Source organism: Nannospalax galili, unplaced genomic scaffold (genome assembly GCF_000622305.1).
Source record: "Nannospalax galili isolate Female #2095 unplaced genomic scaffold, S.galili_v1.0 scaffold300, whole genome shotgun sequence".
Classification (NCBI taxonomy): Eukaryota; Metazoa; Chordata; class Mammalia; order Rodentia; family Spalacidae; genus Nannospalax; species Nannospalax galili.
The window spans coordinates 2,265,174-2,281,753 of NW_008347322.1; the positions used below are offsets into that span (position 1 = coordinate 2,265,174).

General features: G+C 49.7%; 1 protein-coding gene across 1 annotated transcript in view; it reads right to left on the reverse strand.

Moving 5' to 3' along the window:
• Nucleotides 1-451: 451 nt before the first annotated feature.
• Cfap77 (cilia and flagella associated protein 77) overlaps nt 452-16,580 on the reverse strand; it is a 147,283-nt gene continuing 131,154 nt past the window's right edge. Inside the window, exon 6 of the mRNA XM_008843957.3 lies at nt 452-1,052. Coding sequence (XP_008842179.1) covers nt 930-1,052 — 123 coding nt within the window. The 3' untranslated portion in view covers nt 452-929. The remainder of the gene's footprint in view (nt 1,053-16,580) is intronic.

The window sequence follows — 16,580 nt, forward strand, 5'->3', positions numbered from 1 at the left end:
AGGAGCCTAGAAACTCCAGAACTGCAAAGAGGCTCTATGAGGCCCTGGAGGTTAGTGCAGAGGCTCCACAGGGTTAATACCTGGAGAGTCTCAGTTCAATTCACTCACCAGTTTTGGGTTTCAAATAAAGACACAAGAAGAAGAGAACGAATAATCTTTTATATTGAAAATAGATCAGTGTTAATTTGTGGGGAAAAGCCAAAGAGACTGGAGAAAGATGAGACTCAGAGGTACACACAAGGTGCTCTCTCTGGGAGGGGCAACATCCTAGGTTAGTCCTGAGGTCCAGGCTGGAATGCCTGAGTGACAGAGCCCCAGCACTGAGGGCAGGGCTGCCCCAAGTAATGAACCATGGGTTTTTTCTGTTGTCAGGGGAGAGAGAGAGAGAGAGAGAGAGAGAGAGAGAGAGAGAGAGAGAATCCTGTCATGTCGAGACCCCAGACTTCCTCAGAAGAGCAATTAAAATATGTTTGGAATGTGAAATGATGGTTTTCAAAGCCTGCCATGGTCACACTTTCTTCAGGGTATACACAGGTCATACTCAACACCTGATGGTCAGGGCTGTGACGTTGACCCTTAGTCTGGATTTCTTTTTAACTGCCTAGTAATTTGAGTTTCTCTTGTCTAGTGAGGCTTGCAAAGAGGCAGGGTCTCGTGGAAAAAGAGAGAAAGAAAGAGGAGGAGGGAGAGGGAGGGAGAGAAGGAACCGGAGGCTGAGAGGGAAGGCCGGGTGAGGCTAGTGTTAGCTAACCAAGGGTTCAGGGCTCTTATAAAAACCAATTCATCTAAGACCTGACTCTGAGGTCCCCGTGGCAGCAGAGCCATACCGAGACAGGGACTGTCTTCCTGGAGTTGGGACAAGAACGGTAGGTTCTTTGGGCATTTCTGCTGCGTGAAGAAGACCCTTCTGGCCGGAGCGGGGGCAGACACTAGGGGTGGGTGTAGTTGCCCATCCGTAGCGTGCCCTGGCGCACGGCATGCTCTTCTCGGTGGGCTTTGAGAGCTCTCTGGCGATCGGCCGCCGTGGGGAATGTAGCGAGATGGGGACCCACCTGCAGACAGAGGGAAGGGACACGTGACTGAGGCTCACTTATTCCTGAGCTCCCCTTTCCCCCTTTCCTGCCCCAGAGTAACAATGGAAGCAGCTGTGAGGGGCAGAGGCAGAGAGGAGCCAGGGGTCCGTTCCAGCTCCACGGCAGCAGGAGCAGAGGCCACCAGGGTGTAGTTTTGAAGTTCTGTTCCACTCACTGCTGGGGAAGATGTATACATGACAAATGTCAACCAACAGTGACCGGAATCACCAGTAACTGGGACCTAGTAACGTTCACTTGCGGATTTTCTCCCATTAAAAACCCAAACAGGGGGCCAGCGAGATGCCGATAAAGGTGCTTACCACCAAACCTGATTACCACCAAACCTGATTTCCATCCTTGGGACCTACCTGATGGAAAACAAGAATCAGCTCCCTCAAATTGTCCTCTGACCTCCGCACACACTGTGCGCACACCCTCCCCCTGCACAAAAGCTGCTCTCCCCAAGGGTTCCTCCTGGCACTGTGAACACTCCATCTCCAGAGGACTAGTAAGTCTGGTTCCTCCCTTGCCTATGGGGACAATGGGACCTGCCAGAGTACCAGAGCCAGAGTTCAGGGATATGCTGCCTTGCCCTTCAGGAAAATAAAGACAAAACAAAGCAGAAGGTGAGCTGGGAATGTTGATGGGGATGTTGGTAGAGCGCCTGCCTAGCGTGCCTGAAGTCCTGAGTTCCAGTCCTGGCACCAAATACAACCAGGCCTGTAATCCCAGCTCCTGAGAGGTGGAGGCAGAAGAATCAGGGGTTCAAGGTCATCCTCAGCTTCAGAATGAGTTTAAAGGCAGCTTGGGTTACATGAGACCCTGTCTCAAAACAAAACGTGGCTGGGCGTGGTAGTGCACTCCTTTAATTCTAGCACTCGGGAGGCAGAGGCAGGTGGATTTGTGGGAGTTCAAGGCCAGCCTGGTCTCCATAGTGAGTTCCAGGCCAGCTGGGGCTACAGGGAGATCCTGTCTCAAAAAGACCAATAAATAAATAAAAATAAAATTAAAATAAATAAATAATTAAATGTAGAGGGAGACAGATTCAAGAAGTGGTGGCCTCTGCACTTATGGTTTTATGTCATGGGGTGTGAGGTCAGGGGGAGAGTGATGGCTTGTGCAAGGCCCTGGGTTCATCCCCAGCATTGCAAAAGTGCAAACCTTTTTTTTTTTTTTTTTTTTTTTTTTTGTGTTTTGGGTACGTCTTCCCCTTGGCCCCCGGTCCTTCTTGGGACTATGTTTGTAGCCCGGGGTGGCCTTAACCTCAAAAATCTCCCCCTGCCTCTGCCTTCCAAGTGCTGGGATTAAAGGCGTGCGCCACCACGCCCGGTGAAAAAAAGAGCAAAACTTTTTAAAAAGGCAAGGCTGTTAGTGTCCCTTTCTCCAGGGATATCTCTGCTGTCCCTGGACTCTACTAACTCACTTATCACTCCTTGGGAAGACCTCAAGGTAGGAAGAGCGTGGGCTCGCTGTCCACTTACATCCATTCATTCATTCCCTCATTCACTTATTCATATCTGTTAAAGATAGCTCTGGGTCAGAGACAGGGGCACAGCAGTAAACAGAGGGGACTGGGTTCTGCCATGCTGGAACTGATAACTCAGCAGTGGGAGAACATCAGCCTTACATTCAATGGAGGGCAGGGTATGTGCAGGGATGACAGACAGTGAAGCGAAGCTGTAGGTTTGGGGGAGGCGCCTGGAGAAGAGACCCGGGGGAGGGCTGGATGTGCAGGGGTTTCCTAGGCCAGAGGAGTGATGGGCATGCCCACACAGATCTGACAGTGGTCAAGTTCATGAAGGGATGTGGTGGCTGGGGTAGAGGGAGGGCCAGCAGCATTTAGGATTATCAGGAACAGTTCTGGCTTCAGGCTCCTGTCAAGAATCCAGGCCAGTGTCGGCCACACAGGTTGTGTGTGTGTGGGGGTAATGCATGTGGGTATGCATGTATGTGTGGCGGCCAGGGGTCGACATCAGACATCTTCCTGTATTGATGCTTCTCATTGTTATTATTTTATTATTTTAGAGGGTTTTTGAGACTTACTGAGTAGCCCTGGCTGGCCTGAAGCTCACTATGTAGATCAGGCTGACCTTGAGCTCACAGAGATCTGCCTGCTTCTGCCTCCCAAGTGCCCCAAGTACTGGGATTAAAGGCATGAGCCACCATGCCTGGCCACCTTTTTTTTTTTTTTTTTAAGATTTATGTGGGGTGTGTGTGGGTGTGGGTGTGGGTGTGGGTGTGTGTGTGTGTGTGTGTGTGTGTGTGTGTGTGTATGTGTGCACGTGCGCGCGCACACGCATGCACCCACAGAGACCAGAAGAGAGTATCAGATTCCCTGGAGCTGGAGTTACAGGCTGTTGGAACCACCGGATATAAGTGCTGAGAATTGAACTTGTTCCTCTGTGAAAGCAACCAGCTCTATCCCCCCAACCCCTCCACCTTACTTTTTGAGACAAAGTCTCTCAATGAACCCGGAGTTCACCGATGAACCAGACTAGGGGGCTCTACCTGGTTGATCTCTGTCACCCCTCACCCACCCCAGTGCTAGGGTTATAGATATGCTCCACCACAGCTGGCTTCTGTAGGGATCCTGGGGACCCAAACTCAAGTCCTCAAGCGTGCATAATAGGTACTTTCCACCTGAGTTGTCTCCGTTGCCTCAGTGTGGGGAAAGTACCAGAAAGAAATGTGGGAAGATGAAGAAAATCCAGAAGGAAGAAAGGAGGAGACAGAGCTTGGTGGGAGTCTGGGCTCAACACCAAGCAGAAGCCCCAAGGGGTGTGTCCGTTACTTTGCAGGTGAGGAAGCTGAGATCGGGGTGGGGTTCACAGGGAACCAATGGCAGAGAAACCCTTTGCTTCCAAAAGACAGCTGGAAGTGTTCAACAAGGCGGCACAGTGAGTCTCCCGACCTCGGGCACCCATCTGGGCAGGGCATCCAGCGGCTCACTCTTTTTTAAAAATTTATTAATTTATTTTTATTTTATGTGTGTGAGTGTACTGCCTGCATGTGTGTAAGTGCACCCTTGTCTTGCAGTGCCTGCAGAGATCAGAAGAAGGCATTGGATTCCCTGGAACTGAAGTTATAGATGGTTGTTAGCCGCCCATGTGGCATGAACAGATGCCACAGCATATGAGTGGTGGTCAGAGGACAATTGCGGGAGCCTACTGTCCACCATGGGTTCTGGGGGATCGAACTCAGGCTGTTAGGTTACAAGACAAGTGCTTTTGCCCACGGATCCATCTCACAGGCCAGAGATCGTGCCTCTTAGCACACAGTGTTGCATAGCAGGCCTCCGGGGCATATTTGTTCACATAACTGAAACTTCATCATTGACGGCTGTCCGTCTCTCACACACTCCAGCCCATCTCACTCTCTGCTTCTGTGAGTTGCAGCATCTTCCAGAAGAATCACAGTTTTGACCCATATCTCTGCCATCCCTGTCTGTCCTTCCTGGGTTTAATGTGACCTCCAAAAGGACATGGGCACAACTCAACCCTGAACTGGAGAATGTGGCTCCATTTGGCAAAAAGGGCTTTGCAGATGTGATTAAATTAAGAGGGTCAAGATGACACCATCCTGAGTCACTCAGATGATGAGTGTCTTTTTTTAAGCGCTGTGCAACATGTGTTCATGTAGCTGTGGGTGCATGTGGAGTTGAGGGTGGAGGTCAGAGAACCACCTCGGACGTTGGTCCTTAGGTGCCTTCTGCCTTTTGTTTGAGGCATTGTCTCTCATAGGCCTGGAACTTTCCCATCTAGGCCTCCAGAGATCTGCCTGTCTCTGCCTCCCACCTCTGCATTGTTAAGATTACAGGCACGTGCCACTGAGCCGGACTTTATGCATGGGTTCTGGAGATCTGAACTCAGGTCTTACATTTTACCAACTGCGCCATCTCCCCGGTCCTCACAAACACCTTTTAAGAACAGGAGACACAGAGGAGGCCATGTAATGAAGCAGAGGTTGCAGTACAGGAGGGGTGGGTGGTACCTGTGGCTGGTGGCATTGGTGGTATGTGGCGTGGAGGGCAGAGGCTCACCAACACTCATTCACGTCTTGTTCCCCAAGGAGACAGCAAGAGGGTGGAGGACCCGGGGCAGTGCTCAGCTAACTTACACATGACAAGAGATGCCCATTCAGAAGGTTCTTTTGGGGAGCCTGGGGAGATAGCTCAGTCCATGTGAACATTGGTTTTAACTGTCATCTTGACACAATCTAGAATCACCTGGGAAGAAAGTCTCAGTGAGGGATTGTCTAGATCAGGTTGGCCTGTCGGCACATCCAGGAGGTTGTCTTGATTATATTAATTGATGTGGGAAGACTCAGCCTACCGTAGGTGGCACCATTCCCTAGGCAGGGGGTCCTGGACTGTATGAGTGTGGAAGGGGCTGAGCACTAATGTGCACTTCCCTGCAGCGATGAACTATAACCTGGAATTCTAAGCCAAACAAGTCAACACAAACAGAATCATGACAGTTGGGAAAGTGCTTACCTTATAAGCAAAAAAGATCAGAGTTTGAGCCTCAGCACCTACATAAATAGCCAGGTATGCTGGTGCATGCCTGTGATCCCAGCACTGGGGTGGTAGAGACAGGAGTTGGGGCTCATGACTAGCCAGTCTAGTCTACTTGGCGAGCCTCAGGTCCCAGTGAGAGGCTCTGTCTCAAAAATTAAAGGACTGAGTAAGAACAACACCCACGGTTGACTTCTGGCTTCCACATGCCCACACATGAGCGCGCGCGCGCACACACACACACACACACACACACACACACACACAGAGAAAAATGTTTATTGCAGGGCTGGAGAGATGGCTCAGTGGTTAAGGGCACTGGCCGCTCTTGTAGAGATTCTGGGGTTTGATTTCCAGCATCCACATGGTAGCTAACAACCGTCCGTCTGTAACTCCAGTTCCAGGGGAATCCGACACTCTATTCTGACCTCCACAGGCATTGCACATCACCGGTGCACTTATATACATGCAGGCAGTACACCCATACACATAAAATAAAACTAAATTAAAAAAATTTTTCTTGGTCTTTTTTGGTCTTTTTGAGACAGGGTCTCGCTGTAGCCCCAAGCTGTCCTGGATTCACTATGGAGACCAGGCTGGCTTCGAACTCACAGAGATCTGCCTGCCTCTGCCTCCCGAGTGCTGGGACTAAAGGCATATGCCACCACGCCCGGCCAAAAAAAAATTTTTTTTTTAATTAAAAAAGAAATGTTTACTGCAAACCCCAATCCCACGGAAGCAGAAACACATCCATCCATCTAGAACACATTTATTAAGCACCAGCTGTGTGCTGGGATGGTTAAACTGACACTTCTTGCCTGTCAGCAATCCAGGCTTCATTTTCCCTGGCTGCAGGTACCTCTTCCTGCTCTGTTCTCAGCGGCATTGGGCTGACTCTGGGGAAGGCCGCAAGCACACCACTGTAGGACGATCTATAACATGGGGAATTTCCAATGTCACTGGAATCCCATGGCCTTAGCTCATCCATGACGGGTGCTTGGGCAAGTGTGCATGTGCAGACTCAGGGCTCTGCGAGGCAGGGTCTGCTCCTGGAACAAGGCTTAACATTGGAGAAATGTTGAAATACAGTGAACAGGGTGAGGAGAGGCAGAATTCACATGGTCTCAGGTCGTGAGTGAAGGGCCTAGAGGACTGGGAGAGGGGAGGGAGAAAGGAAGGTCCACAGAGATGGGAGAGGATGTGTGCCTCCTGGGCTTAGAACTGCCCTGAGTTGGGAGGGGAGATTCGAAGGACCTGCTTAGTGGCTGGACTGCTTAGTGGCTAGACTGCTTAGTGGCTGGTCTGATGGCTCGACTAGAAGCCAACGGAAGTAAAAACTTCCACCTGTGGCTTCTAGAAATAGAAGGGAGGCTTGAAGTGTAGCCCAGTGGGTAGAGTGCTTACCTGGCATGCATGAAGCCCTGGTTTCCATCTCTAGCACTGCATAAACTGGGTGTGGTGGCTCACATCTACAATCTTAGCACTCGGGAGGGAGAGGCAGGAGGATCAGAGGTTCAAGGTCATCCTTGGCTACATAAAGAGTTCCAGGCCAGCCTGGGTTACATGAGACCCTGTTTCAGAGAAAGGATTGGAGGAAGGGAGGGAGGAAGAAGAGGAAGACAGGGTTTGTCCGTTGTGGAAACCCCAAAGCCCAGACCCAAGCATGGTGGTGGAGAGGGGCACTTGGGTCCTCAGACAGCAGTAGGCCAGGCCTCTCTGCAAGGCTGTCCCACATGGGCACCCCCAGTCCCTTCTCTCATGCACAGCAGAGCCACACACACTCGGGATCAGACATCTCCAATTTACTCCACTCTAGCCCCAGGCTGGCACCATCTCCGTCTCCATCCTGCAAGTGGGAATCAGAGCCCGTGAAGGGTTAATCACAGCTGTTGGTCTCAGGTTGAACCTGGACCCTTTGGTGCTAAGTTCCTGGTAAATGCTCTTGAAGTGATGCTGGGCAAATCCATAGGCAGCAGGGTTAGGCTCCTGCCCTGCAGGAAGGCTCCCTTCAGAAAGGAACTCCTTGCCATCTTGGAAGAGCCTCATTACCCATCAGCCTAAGAGCCCCTGCATGGTCACAACCCTCCATCCCCATGGAGTCTGAGAGGATGAAGAGCTGAGGAGTAAGGAATTCCTTCTGAGATGTTTCTAAATTAAGTCATCTACGGTCTGTCTCTGCCTGAAGCTAAGAAACTGTTACAGAATTGGCAGGAGACAGCTTTGCTGAATGGAGCTCTGAGCTACTCAGAGGTCAGCGCAGGTAAATAAGAGGTATTTCCTGGGCACACCAGCAGCCCAGGGAGCTCCACAGACAGGCGGGGCTACCTTCCCCCTGGCGAAGAGATGGGTCAGTGGTTCTGCACCATGGTGCTCCAGAGACACCACTGAGGACGACAGGACAGGTGTCCCCCATGAAGTCCAACGAGGTAGTTAAATACACTAAGCACACGATTGCTGGATGACGGTTACACCAGAATCTAACTTTACAGGGGTCAACAGGGTCCTAGGGAGGATGAGGGAGATTGACCTGGGGTTGGAAAAGAGAAATGTCCCAGGCAGGTAGGACCAACCAAAGGCTTGAGGAAGGAGGGATTTGAGGAAATTAGAGGAAATGGAGCCCAGAACAGCAAGCCCAGGTAGGGCAGTAAGCTGACAGCAGATTTTAGAAGAAATTTGTCCCCGCTGTGCCTGGGGGTGAGGCGCGGGTGTCACTGTTCACTCCCTGGGCAACATTCTTTCCTCACAGCTGGACTGAACGTTGGGTCTGACAAGGACCTTGGGAGTCCAAATCAGATTCCACACTACAGGTGAAGAACCCCAAAAGTCGCTCTCCTGTCTCCCAAGCGTGGGGCGAGCTGGGACCGCAGCCAGCCTGTGCTCTGCTCTCCGGTCTCCACCACGCCCTGCTCTTCCCCCGCACCCACAGCCCTGGGCTCCTCCTGCCTTCTAATCACCAGCTCTTGTGCTATGCTGGGTTTACGCTTCCTGGAGCTGTGGATGGCTCATTAACTTTGCTCCTTTTTAAAAAATATTTTATTTATTATTTTTATTTTATATGTATGCATGTATTGCCTGCATGTAGGTAAGTGCACCCGTGTCGTGCAATGCCAGCAGAGGACAGAAGAGGCTGTTGGATCCCCTGGGACTGGAGTTACAGACAGTTGTTAGCTGCCATGTGGCCAGCGGAGCACAGAAGAGACTGTCGGATCCCCTGGAATTGGAGTTATGGACAGTTGTTAGCTGCCATGTGGGTGCTGGGATTCGAACCCGGGTCTTTGCAAGAGCAGCCAGTGTTCTTAACTGCTGAGCCATCTCTCCAGCCCCTAACTTTGTTCTTAATGCCATTGTTTCTGTTTTTCCTTCCTGAACAGCTGTTCATCCCTAAAGTTGTCTGCTTAGTTACCTTTCCATCTTTATTTCCTTTCTGATTTAGCATCCTTACAACTGTTTGCCTGCTTCTCTTTTATTTTTTAAAAATATTTTATTTATTATTTTTATTTTTGTGGATGAGTGTATTGCCTGCATGTATGTAAGTACACTCATGTCGTGCAATGCCCACAGAGGTAAAACTGGAACTAGAGTTATGGAAAGTTACTAGTTGCCATGTGGGAATTGAACCCAGGTCCTCTGCAAGAGCATCTTGCTATGCCATCTCTCTAGCCCCTTGTTCTATATTCTTGAGAATTTCATACATGTATACAATAAAATATGATCGTATGTACCCCCATTTCTCTCACACTTGATTTTTTTTTTTTTCGGTCTTTTTGAGACAGGGTCTCCCTGTGGCCTCAGCTGTCCTGGAACTCACTATGCAGACCAGGCTCCTTGAACTCACAGATACCCGTCTGCCTCTGCCTCCCGAGTACAGGGACTAAAGGAGTGCACCACCACACCCAGCTGGGGATGACACTTGATTTCTTTAAATTTATGTGTACACATGTCTGTGTGAGTGTAGTACCCAAGAAGGCCAGAAGAGGAGGTCAGATGTCCCGGAGCTGAAGTTACAGGAGGATGTGAGGCACTTGGTGTGGGTGCTGGAAACTGAACTCAGGTCTTCTGCAATAGGCAGCAAGTGCTCTTAACCACTGTACTAGCTCACCATGCCTGATTCTTTATCTAATTTCTAAATGAATTTCTTTTGTGGCACCTAAAAGTATGATTTTAAACTTCTGGGTGATTTTTATGAGTGACACTTTTTTGTTTGTTTGTTTTAGTCTTTTTTGAGACAGGGTCTTCGTGTAGCCCCAGCTGGCCTGGAACTCACTATGTAGACCAGGCTGGCCTTGAACTCACAGAGATCCTCCTACCTCTGCTTCCCGAGTACAGGGACTAAAGGAGTGCACCACCACACCCAGCTGGGGATGACACTTATTATGGAGTTCTAATTTAGTTTCTGTGGTATCTGGTGAAATTTTACTATGCATGTATGCCTAAAAGTCTGATTCGAGCTGAAGAGATGGCTCAGCGGTTAAGAGCACTGACTGTCCTTGCAGAAGATGTGGGTTCAAATCCTAGCACCCGTATGGTGGCTAACATCTGTCCGTTACTCCAATTCCAGGGAATCTATTGCCCTCTTCTGTCCTCTGGGGACACTGCACCACAAGGGTTCACGTACATACATGTAGGCAATACACTCATACACATAAAATAAATAAATAAGTTTTAAAAATGACTAAAGACAAAATTTTAAGATATACTTTTGGGGGGGCGGTCTTTTTGAGACAGGGTCTCCCTGTAGCCCAAAGTGCTTCAGGCACGTACATACATGCAGGCAATACACTCATACACATAAAATAAATAAATAAGTTTTTAAAATGACTAAAGACAAAATTTTAAGATATACTTTTGGGGGGGGCGGTCTTTTTGAGACAGGGTCTCCCTGTAGCCCAAAGTGCTTCAGCGAGGCATGGTGGTACACACCTTTAATCCCAGTACTTGGAGGCAGAGGCAGGAGGATCTCTGTGAGTTCGAGGCCAACCTGGTTTACATAATGAGTTCCAGGCCAGCTGGGGCTACAGGAACGAAGGAACGAAGGAAGGAATGAAGGGAGGACCTCGTAGCCATGCCCATAGGCCAATCTGATGGAGATAATTCTGAATTGGGGTTCCCTCTTCCCAGGCATGTCCAATTCATAACCAAGACTGGCCACCGCACCAGGGTATTCATTCTTTTATTCAGTGTTCATGTACTGACCACCTACTCTCTGCCAGACCCTGCACTGGGCAGCTGGGTATAGTGAGGACTGGGGAAGCTTCCCTTGGAGCTAGAGGCTAGTGATAAAGCATAATTGTGTGATTGCTCGGGTGGAACTATGCTAAGTTAGGAGCTGCAGGCATCAGCTTAGTCTGTAAGAGTGGGCATCACAGAGACTATGAGGAGACGCTGGGGCCGGAGAAGGCCCGGAAAGAAGTAGCATGTATTAGATGTGGTGGAGCTGGGCAGGAGATTTGTTATCAGTCTATTTGGCGGCTGTCACGTGAAGGCGAGTGGCCAGTGGGTTTGAGACACTGGTTTGTGCTAACCTTCCTGATGGTCCCTTCTTGGCAGTTGATTCCATGAGGCTGAGATTCATCACTACACCAAAGAAAACACCCAGGCCCCAGACACTTAAGCTAGAGGCAAGGCACTGGTCACCGCTGGTCACCAGCTCCTGCTGACAGCACCGGTCTTTGCTGGCTGGACTGCCTGGATGCAATTGTTCAAGGTCAAAGGCAGACAGCATTTTGCTCTCTCCTCCTTTCCTCTGGCCTGCTTTATATTCTTTCAGCTTGAACCTCCGCTACAGATGGGAGATCCAGGCAGCCACAGTGGGGTTCCTCCAGGGCCCAGGGCAGCAGGATTGGCTGTGAGCCTCCTCCCCAAGGTGGGCTCTACGCAGCTGTTTGGCTAATTGTGCCAGAGTCAAGGTGGAGGTGTGTGTGAACATGTGCGAGTATGTGTGCATGCACCAACACACATACCCACGCAAGCAATGACCAGGAAAACCCAAACCCACATCAGTGCAAATTCCCAGGCCAAACATCTTTTCCACTGAACCAACTGGAGTCCTGGCCTTTGACCCAGATGCTCTTCTTAGCTACATGTGGTCCCCAACTATACCCCAAGCCTTCCAGAAGACAGTTCTGGGGACTGAGAGGGGAAAGGAAGCTTGGATGAGAAATGGCCAGAGTGAGGGAAAGATCGAGAAAGAAAATCTGCCAAAGAGCTTAGGGGAAAATGACAGCCACTGAGATTTTAGTTTAGTTTTTTTAAGTGACAACTGCTCAGGTGCCGGGGAAAGAGATCCTGCTGTAAAGATGGAGGGGCTGTCTGCTCTAATGAGAGGCACTTGAAAATTATGGATCAGTCCCAAGCCAGTAATTTCTGTCAAGTTCAGGGCAGCTGGAGGTCAGGGGCCCGAGTAGAACACTAGTCTAAGCAAGACCTCTTGGGCAAGCAGGCTGGAGCCTCCCTCTCATGTAGCAGGTTGTGGCTTAAGTAATTAATGAGGGAACGATCTCTCCAGAGACATCTGGTCCCCTAAATTGTTATTCTGCTACGGGCTCTAATTTCTCTGTGGTCTTAAAATAGATGGTGCAAGGACACAGAGCCTGACCCTTCCTGCTGACACATGCTGAGGCTTCAAAGAACATCCAGCCAGGCGGTGCAGACGAACTTCCTGCCTCCCCACAAGGCCTCCTTTCAGCTCTGAAAGGCACCAGTCCTGACTCATGAGTGGGTTTGGAGGGGGATCACCTTCACTCAACAGAAGGGACTGAAGCTTAAAGAGGTAGGGACACCGGTCTGGAGAGGCCCAGCTACTAGGTGGCAAAGCCGGAACAGGGAACCCAGGTCTATTCTCACCGAGTTGCTGGGCCAGGAACAAACGTGGGCATTGGTGCCTTTGAAACTGAGATGTGGGGGCTGAGGAGAAGGCTCATCAGCAGTGCGTGTCTCTTAAGTATGAGGACTTGATCCTCAGCACCCACATAGAAGCTGTGCTTGCCTGTTATCCCAGTGCTGGGGAGACAGAGAAAGGCAGATCCCTGGAACTCATTGGTCAGTCAGTCTAGTCAAATTATCGAGCTCCACTGTCTCAGATAAGAAGACGAAAGGCCAGTGAAATGCTCCACAGGTAAAGGCGCTTTCTAGGCAAAACTGCTGACCTGAGTTTTATCCCAGAGCTCATGTAAAGATAAAGGAGAGAACTGACTCCACAAAGTTGTCCTCTGACCTCCACACTTGTGCTATGGCAGGTATACCCACACACATACATCACACGTGCACACAATAATAAATAACAAATAAGTAAATAATTTTCTAAAGGAGCAGAGTTGGAAAACTTAAGGTAGAGCCGGGTATGGTGCACACACCTTTAATCCCAGCATTCTGGAGGCAGAGGCGGGCGGATTTCTGTGAGTTAGAGGCCGGCCTGGTCTCCATAAGTCGATCCAGGCCAGCTGTAGCTCAGGGAGACTCTGTCTCAAAATGACCAAAAAATAAATAAATAAAGTGGAGAGTGATTGAGGAAGGGACCTGATATTGACTTCTGACCTCCACATGCACACGCACACACATACACACAGCACACACAAACACAATCTACCAGTGCCTCTCCATCAGTCCCTAGGATTAACTACAGTTGAAAACTGAGTCGTACAAGAAGCTGCTTGCTGACAGATAAACACTAGGGTAGCAGCGGTCCCGAGGTGGGTGTGTATCTGGACTTGACACAGATCTCCAGGTCAGGCTACTGCTGACACTCTGGTCACAGGACGCTTAATACGTAAATGAGAGGCAGAACAGATCAGGAGCTGAGTGTAGGCCAGGCCTGTCATCCAAGGTCAGCCAGCAAGTTGGTCTGGCTGTCAAAGCAGGGTCTGAGCTCAGGGTCTGAGCTCTTTTGACTGAAGGAAGCTGGGGGTATTATTAGGTTCTGTTTTTTGTTTCCCAAGAGACTTGAAGGGCTAGGGAGGTAGCTCAGTCCTGAGTTCAATCTCCAGAAACTATAAAACAAAACCCAAACCAACTGTGTGCAGAGGCGCACAGGCACCTGCATCAGTACCAGGGTTGGGGAGGTGAGGCTCCATGTCCTCAGCACTTGCTGACCTGGAAACCTAGCCTATTGATGAGTTCTAGCCCAAAAAGAGTCCCAGTCTTAACAACAGGTGGACAGCGCCTGAGGAACCACACCCACGATTGCACCTATGCATGCGCGCCCCACCCCCCACATATGCACATGCACCCAAAAGACTGGATGCTTGACTTTTTAACAGCTTACATACAGAACCAATGATTTTGGCATATTTACAGGGTACAAAACACTGTCTCAATCTCTGTTTAGCACATTTTCATCACCCCTCAAAGAGACATTGGACCCATTAGCACTTACCTCTCCCCCTCCCTCAGCCCCAGAGTCACCACGGACTTCCTGCCCTGTGGACTGGCACACGTTGCAGTTCACACTCCTGTGCTCTCCAGTGGTGGTTTTTCTCCCTTGGCATAGTGTTTTCAAGGTCCATCCAGGTTGGATGGATTGGTGCCTCCTTTCTCCTAATGGCTGGATTGCACTTCCCTGTGGATAGACCACACTTCATGTACCCATTTTTCGGCAGACTGATGCTTGAGCTTTTCCCATTATTTTTCACTGTTATGAATGCTCTCAGGAACAGCCGTGTACAAGTCTTTCTGTGAATGTATGTTTGTGTATCTCTTGGGTGCACACGTCGGAGCAGAATTGCCAGGCCCCCCACGAGACTCTATTTGGACTTTTGTTGAACTGCTAAAGTGCTTTCCATAGTGGTGGGCTCAGTTTTTATCTGCACCAGCAACACATGAGTCTTCCAGATTCTTCCCAGACGTGCCACCACTTGTGGCTGTCTCTTTCACTGGAGCCGTGCTTGTGGGCGCAACAGGCAGCTCACTGTGGTTCTCACTCACATTTCCCAAGTGGGCTTTCATGCGCTGATACTCGGTTTGTCGAGCATGTCTGGTACAGTGTCTGTTCAGGTCATTTGCTCATTTTGAATGTGGGGTACTTCATTAATGAATTGCCAGAGTCTGTTCATAAGTCCCATATCAGATACCTGATTTACATATGTCTGATACACATGCACACAATGTATGTATATATGTAGGGTCTTGTGAATTCCAGGCTGATCTAGAACTTCCTACATAGCCAAGGATGACTTTGAACTTCTGATTCCCAAGTGCTGGGGTTACAGATGTGGGCTACCAAGTCCAATTTTCATTTTCCTGTTAACAGTGTTTGGAGCACAAAAGTCATTACACTTTATCTTAGCTAAAGGATTGAAAAGAGATACAAATTTTTAAAATTTTGGTGAGATTCAATTTATCTGTTTTTCTTTAGTGAGATACATTTTATTTCCTTTTATATAAATGATCATCTTGATGCGGCATGAAAAAAAAAAAATTTAGCCCAGCGTGGTGACACATGCCTTTAATCCAAGCACTTGGGAGGCAGAGGCAGGCGGATCTTTGTGAGTTTGAGGCCAGTCTGGTCTACATAGTGAGTTCCAGGACAGCCGAAGCTACAGGGAGACCCTGTCTCAAAAAGACAAAAAAAAAAAAGAAAGAATTTAAGAATACTTCAGCAACTCATTTAAATGGCCCCTCAAAACTACATTTCCTAAGGTAACAAAGATGGATGTAGACCTTCCCATCTAGGTCACCCCAGGTTGCCTGGCCCTGGGACCGCCAGTGGGTCCTGTCTACATGGTGAGGGGGACACAGTGATTAAAGAAGCAGGGGAGTGCCAACAGGGCTGGTGGAGGTGCTGGTGTGGACTCCTCTGACCCATTAGTTACAGAGAGACTCAATTTGGCATGAGTGCCAGAACAAAATGCGGACCACCACAACAGACTCCCATAATCGTCTCAGGGCCGTCACAGGTGCCATTTATTTATTTATTTATTTATTTGGTCTTTTTTGAGACAGGGTCTCCCTTGGCCTGGAACTCACTATGTAGACCAGGCTGGCCTTGAACTCACAGAGATCCACCACCATTTATTTTTTTAAAATGGTTTTCCTTTTGGAACTATTACAGCTTTGAACAGGGCATGGAGTTGGAAGGAAGCTCTCCAGCCATCGTCCCACTCTGGGCCTATCAGGAGTCTCCAAACCATCCTGAGCATCGGGGTGGTTGGGCTGGTCCTTCCACCCAGCACCAGTCCCTGACCCAGGGACTGTGGTCCCACAGGCCCTGGGGTTGATGGACCTGGGGCTGTGCTGGTCTTTCTCGCCAGCCTCCAGCATGACTCCACTGGGAGCCCTCAGAACCATCCTTCATCTTTGCCTCACATCTTGCCAGCTCTTTGAAACACCTCAGCCCAGGAAGAATGTCACATTGGAAGATGCCATATGGGGGGACAAATGTGACACACAGAGAGACCCCTTCCTGTCCCCATTTCTGTCTGCAACCTCAAGCCCCCATATGACACAAGCACATGTACACACACACACACACACACACACACACACACCAGGATGCAAATATAACCGCCCACCCATCACTTGTAAAGCCTGACAGAAAATAATGAGAAACACTAAATCTTTTATAAGGTCAACACTCGCCTTAGCAGAGCAGCTGTCAGACAAGAAAAGAATTTAGCGCCAGAGCCACGAAACTTCCATCGGCTCATTAAACCCAACAGGGCCCGGGCCTGGCGTGGCGGAGGAGACGCGCGGCCTTCCGTTTTGTGTCAGTAATTTGCGGTGGAGGAAGCAGAAGAAACAGCCCGCGCCAAAGGGGCCTGGGGGGCGGCTGGGGAATCGTTAGCGCCGGGAGCGGCCGCGGCTCCTAATTGGAAGCATTGGGCATTATCAACGGAGGATTTGCCTCGGCTCCCTGACAGCTCGTGGGCCCAAAATGATCGCCCACTTGTCAGTGTAAAAGACCATTAAAAACAAACCGTTTTGATTTAATTGGAGGCGGTGCACCGTGGGGCCAGGTGAGGAGGCTCCGCAGCCGGGATCACCGGGCTGTTGCCCCCCCC